Below are 6,412 nucleotides of genomic sequence, written 5' to 3' on the forward strand. Positions count from 1 at the left end.
TTTCGGGCCCTTCAAAACTCTCTTAACGGGAAACACTTTAAGTTGCTCGAAGACTGCAAAACTCATACTGAGGAGTTCATTGCGCAATAATCTAAGAAGTTCTGGAAGGAAGGAATTAAAAAATTACCTGAAAGATGGTAACATATATGAACAAAATGGGTCATATATAATTGTTTAAAAATATTTACAAGAATCTGAAGTTTTTATTGAAATCACCAGTAAAAAACGCTAGGAATTTATTTTACAACACAATAAGACATCCTTTTTGGCTTGTATCCATGTTTCTGGTAGCTTGGCCTCTCCACAATACTCCTTTCTCTAAGATGTTACTAAAAATCGTATATCGATTTCTTACTCATTCACGAACGTGATTTCGGAAATTGTTTTAGCTCGGTAGCTTTGTTATTGTTTGGCTTTAAATGTCATGCGTTTTCGTCAAAGTATTTGTCATCGAAAATATATTTAGTAGTCGTGATAGTTATTAATTTATGTGTATTTGAGTGGCGTGACAATTCTAATGTCTTATTCTTACTGGTGAAAAAGTAAATTTAACATTTAAGAAAAATGTGCGATGGTACCTCTTGGAAAGAAAGTCAATTAAGGAACTATGATATTCCTTTAAAAAGTGTACCAAAATTCTCATTCGATGATCCCCGAGTGGAACAACTGATATCTGAGAACGTATGTTTCAATTGTGGCTTTTAATGTTATTAAATGACATTATTTATATTAATGTCATTAAAAATTTCAATTTGTTTTAGAAACCTGTTATTATTACTGGGTCTAATCTGGTTTATTCTGCCTCCAAATGGAACCTGGAATATCTAGAGAAGCATATGGAAAACTCAACCTGTACTGTCATCACCTCACCAAACCATAATTTCAAGTATTTTGATGAAAAAGCGATAACACCAGCTATGAAAAATAAATTTGTACCCCCAACAAAAAAAGTATCGATGAAAATTAGTGATTTTTCAAAAAAACTCAAGAATTGGACTAATGGCGAAGACAGGTATGTGTCCAGTTTTTATTTTGGTACTTTTTTACAAGTGTTTACCTGTGGTGACTGGACTAGGACCACATTGCACATGGAATACCTTTGTGTGTTCGATATTACCCACTAGTTCACAAGTACTTCACCCCAACATGTTCGTAAGTGTACTTAATGACCATTTATAGTATTTAATAAATTTTGAGGAGTCTTCCTTTTTTTTGTATCTATTATACAAGATATACTTTGATTGTCCAAAATATTGTTCTTTGTGGAAGTCTATGTTATTTTGTATAGAAGATTAAAAATTTAGTTAAGCCTCTTTGGCTGGTTATTCGTTTATTGGCTACAATAAGTAAATAACAGTGAGGGCACATCCAAATTCATGTAGACACTTGAGAACTAGTAGGTGTTAATTGGACACACTCTTGTACTTTTGGCACTCCACACGCTATGTAAACGTTATGATCTTTGTACAGCCACTATGCACATGAAAGGCATGGTGAAAGGTGCACATTGTGAAGGCAGTAGCTTTTTTTTATTGATGTTTTATTTGGGAAATTAGTGTGAATTAATTTTTCTAGTTTTTTAGTAACTTTTTATAATTATTGCCAGAATCATCAAAAAAAAAATTTTAGATGATTGTTCTAACTATGAAAATGGTTAACATGAGTATTTTATATTCTAGGTTGTATCTTCAGCAAACACTAAATAACACTGTAGGGCCTGGCATTGTTCAAGATTTCATCAGGTTTCGATGGGACTGGATTACAGCCATTCAAAAAAAGATGTCTTGGGGCCCACTTACTTCCAATTTATTACTGATAGGAATGGAAGGTATTTCTTGTCCATTGTTGTATAACAGAAACATGTTTTGATTACTCCTGTGTTATGAGATATATGTTCGATTTTTTAGGTAACGTAACACCATGTCATTATGATGAACAACAAAACTTTTTTGCTCAAGTCAAAGGCTGGAAAAGGATTATTTTATTCTCACCAGAACATTATGAATGCTTGTATCCTCATACTGTTTTTCATCCTCATGATCGTCAAAGTCAGGTATCTAAATAAAAGGTAACTTTTTAAAACTTATGTCACAAAGGTATAAAATAAAGTATTCTAAGTAGTAAAGTATTTATAAATGTTGTATTTTTTAATATGATGTTAATTTATTGTTCATTGTTTATTTATTATATGTTTGTTTACTCCTTGTTTATTCATTTCTGGGATTCTTGTAATTTTTCAATCGATTTGATTTTAAAGGGGTAAAGATTCTTTTAATTCCAAACACTAACTTTTCTCATTTCTTTATTAATCTTAACATATGCAGGATGTTCCACTTTACATTTCCACTCTCCAAGTTCCACTCTACAATTTTTATTTGTTTTTTGCTGGGTCATAACCAGAGTCCAGATTTTTACATAATAGCATATTTTGGTTACAAATATTTTTTACAGTTGATCAAATATCTATATAAATTAGTATACTTAAGTGCAATAAGCCAAATTTTATTTTGCATATTTTTTGATAAATGTGTATAAATACATATTTGAATAATTTCAGTGAAGAAAAAAAAAACTGGGCTGTTCTCTTCTACTGAAAAAACAAACTATAGTTAACTAATAGTGAAAATGGTTTAAACAGAATAAGCTATGAAAAATTAAGACTAATTATTAATATAATCATATATAATTATGTAGATGTAATTAACAAGGATACTAGGATAAAGGTAATGTAATCTCAAAGATAGGAAAAACATTCCGGAACATAGAGGAAAAATTAATAAACAATAGATGCATTAAAAAGGATGAATACATTTTACAAGTATTAATGTTTTGAAATAAGTTATTATGTTATCATAATTTTAGTAAATTGTTGAACCTATATTATAGCTGATTAGCTAAGATAGTTAGATGACTGTTATTAGGCCCAATGACTTCATGGGTTTCCCACATCCACACAGTTATAAATTATCCCACATTGTTTTCTAATAATTATTTAGATCATAGTCCTTTTGTATGACTGAAATTAGTTTATTTTCATGTATACTTGATATGGAAGGGTTTGGTTTCCGTATCCAGTCATTTATTTTTTACTATAATTTTTCTGTAATTTTGATTTATCGTCAATCTCAATAGTTTAATTGAATAAAATGTTTGAAGAAATTTATTGATGTATTTCTTTAAAGGTGGATTTTGAAAAACCAGATTTGAAAAGGTTTCCTAGATTTGAAGAGGTCCAGGGAGAGGAAGCTATTGTTGGCCCAGGCGAAGTTCTTTATATACCCGTGTACTGGTGGCATCATGTTGAATCAATTCTTAATGGTGGTTATACTGTTTCCATTAACTTTTGGTATAAGGTATGCATCATTTCTGTTCTGTTTGAATGGAAATTAATCATTGTTTTGTTTAAAAGAGAAATAGTTTATGTCTTTCTTTTAGTTATTAATTGTGAGTTGAGATAAATGGCTGCCTGCCATGCTCATCTATGTAGTCATTATTGACAACTCAATAATTTGATAATGCAAATTGTTTACCTATTTTTAAATGTTGAGAAAACATTATTTAGTTGACAAAGTAAAATAATAATAAATAAATTAATAAAATTAACTTAAAAAGGTTCTCTTCATGTTGAGAAAAATTTCTCTAATTATTTCATTTAAATTTGTTAATTCGAGTTAATTATTTAATAATTATATTTTAATGTACTGATATATCTTTTGTATTTATTTAGTATAAAATCAGGACATAAGTCCTAACATAACATAGTGCACAAGTAACTTAATATATAACAAAATTGAACTTGAAATAACTATCTTAATTTAAAACAAAAGAGAATTTTATCAAAGCATCAGAATAATAATAATTTGAAATATACATAAAAGTAAAATAAAACATACATAAAAACTCAATAGTTTAAGAAATATTAATACATTAAAAAAAAAAAAAACTATGAAAAATACTTGTGATTATTAATAATTAATAAATTAGAAATCTTAGCTTTTACTTATTCGAAAATCGAATTTATATTATGTTATAGGCCGGACCCACTGGTGATATTATTTATCCTCTTCAAGGACATCAGAAACTAGCCATCATGAGAAATGTTGAAAAAATGTTAAATGAAGCACTAAAAGACCCAGAAGAAGTCGGTTCCTTATTGAGGGCTATTGTCCTCGGAAGATACACAGAAGAGACATAAGCATTAAAATATAAATGTTGATTTTTTTTATGTTCTATTCTGTGCAAAATATAGTCGCTAAAAGCTTTTCCAAGCTCAAATATTTGTAAATGTAAATTATACTTGATATTATAAATAAATTATAGAACTTTTAAATAATGTGTCTTGTACTTCTTGATTTTTTTTAACCTACTTTTTTCCATCCTTCGTATCTATGTGTCTTTATTTTTTATTACATCCTTCCTGGTCATTTCTGATACTCAGGGGTTTATGTACAGATTACCACCCTGTACAAACTTTGGATGGGGGTCAAGTTTTCCTTTCATGGGACCTTCACAGAAATAAAAGTCTACCTCCCAGACTGGATTTGATTCACCCTAACCTTTTTATTTATGTGTCATCAAGGTATTATAAATATATTACAGAAGGGTGAGGTTCATTGGTTATAAATAAATTAAATGTCTGCTAGGAAATTATAAATTAGCTGAAATATTTTCTCCTATGCATATTTCTCTTTCAAAATAGAAGTTACCGACATTTATATTGGTAAATGGCTTGATAATGTTCAGTGAAAAACAGTTTGCTTACAGCTGTTAAAAATTATGTCTCAAAGTATTAGTATATCTCACCAGGCTGAATTCAGATATAACTAGATTAATAATTAATATTATATATTTCCACTTTCTTTCATCTAAATTTGGCTTACTGTTTATAACCATATTCATATTGTGGTGCTGGCCAAGAGAATCGCTGCACTAATCTCTGTTCGTTTTTCTAATTTGTTCAAAAGAAATTTTTTTATTCATCTTTCATTCCAGTAAATTTGTCTGTTGTTTAAGCAGACAACAAATTCAATATGAGCTAAATAAATATATTTTCATGTAAAAAAAGAAATTGTTATAATCCTTAACCAAAACTACTACACTTTAACAAATATTTGGTACTAGATTGTGCCAGGCATGGAAAAAATATTTTTAAGTAAATAACAAATGGGAGAATGGGGTGTTAAGTTTTAGGCTGGGAGTGTGGTGGGTACTAACTCCAACTCGAAACAAGATATATAAAGCTGTCCTCACTAGAGTCTGCCTTCCATGAGACCTTACTCCATCAGGATTTCCATAATATCATCTTCTGACTATCCTCTTCTTAAATATAGATGTGTTATTGACTGATTCTCAAGATCCCCCCCAAAAATGTATATATATAAACTGCCTACCTCAAAAATGAAATATTTGAAAAGCAAATTACGTATTTAAGGTAGATATACATCTGGGATGCTACAGTAACTGTTTTGCTAAAATCAATTCACTGGATGTGACACATTATATCATTGATTTCTACTTTTACCATTTTCTTCAAAATGGCTGTACAATTTTTATTATTTAACTCATCATATCTAAGTAAAATTAGGTGACTTTTAATATCAGATAAGTATTATCCTAATTGAAAGTGTGACAAGGTCATTGGTAATTACCAATTTTCGAAATGGCCCACTCCAAAGTACCTTTAATCTTATTTATTTTAAATAATTAACCATTTATTATTTAAAGTAAATTAAACTCGAAAACTGGACTACTGGCAATTGCAGATCCAAATATAATATGAAAGAATTTTATACTTAATTAAAGGAGATATTAAATTTAATGTTATAATGTTTCTATGGTTGCTAAGACAATAGTCTGATTTTACTTTCACTTACCTCAATATGAAATATATATAAGTGGAAGTATTGCCTTCCTGAATAATAAAGAAATTGTAATTTAGAAAAATAAAAAGATTAATTTCACTTCAAATTAGGATTGTTTATTTTACGATTTTTTTTTTGCAGACCTGAATACAATTACACTGTACTGTATATTACAAAGAAGATAGTTCCAGGAATTTATTTCTTATCACAGTTTTAAAAACTCACTTTTAAGAAAATAATCAGGTTTTGAAAAGAGCTAATCAGTAACTAATTGGTTCGGTAGGCAGTGAATAATTTCAATTTTTAAGCCTGATTTGTTATGTTAATATGTTACATTTTAAAACAGATTAATTCTGTAGAATTGGCCTATTTTAACTTACCAAGATTAAATTTCTACTCTAATTACTCATTTTAAAATCAATATATTGTTCTATTCACTCGTATTGTAGTAATTTCAACTAAAAAAGCTGAAACAAAACATTAAAAGGTGCATTTGGAAGAAAATAAAGGTCTTTCATAATATATTTTTTTTAATTTAAAATACATAAAAT

General features: G+C 28.7%; 1 protein-coding gene across 1 annotated transcript; it reads left to right on the forward strand.

The window, feature by feature from the left end:
- Positions 1–372: 372 nt before the first annotated feature.
- On the forward strand, positions 373–4,333 carry LOC106691535 (hypoxia-inducible factor 1-alpha inhibitor). The gene is made up of 6 exons (XM_014437330.3): positions 373–681; positions 762–1,012; positions 1,680–1,828; positions 1,908–2,053; positions 3,183–3,353; positions 4,034–4,333. The coding sequence occupies exons 1-6, from the start codon at positions 565–567 to the stop codon at positions 4,193–4,195; spliced, it is 996 nt and encodes a 331-aa protein (XP_014292816.1). The 5' UTR covers positions 373–564; the 3' UTR covers positions 4,196–4,333.
- The last annotated feature ends 2,079 nt before the right edge of the window (positions 4,334–6,412 follow it).

Source organism: Halyomorpha halys, unplaced genomic scaffold (assembly GCF_000696795.3).
Source record: "Halyomorpha halys isolate HHAL.00 unplaced genomic scaffold, Hhal_1.1 Scaffold2465.1, whole genome shotgun sequence".
In the NCBI taxonomy this organism is placed as follows: Eukaryota; Metazoa; Arthropoda; class Insecta; order Hemiptera; family Pentatomidae; genus Halyomorpha; species Halyomorpha halys.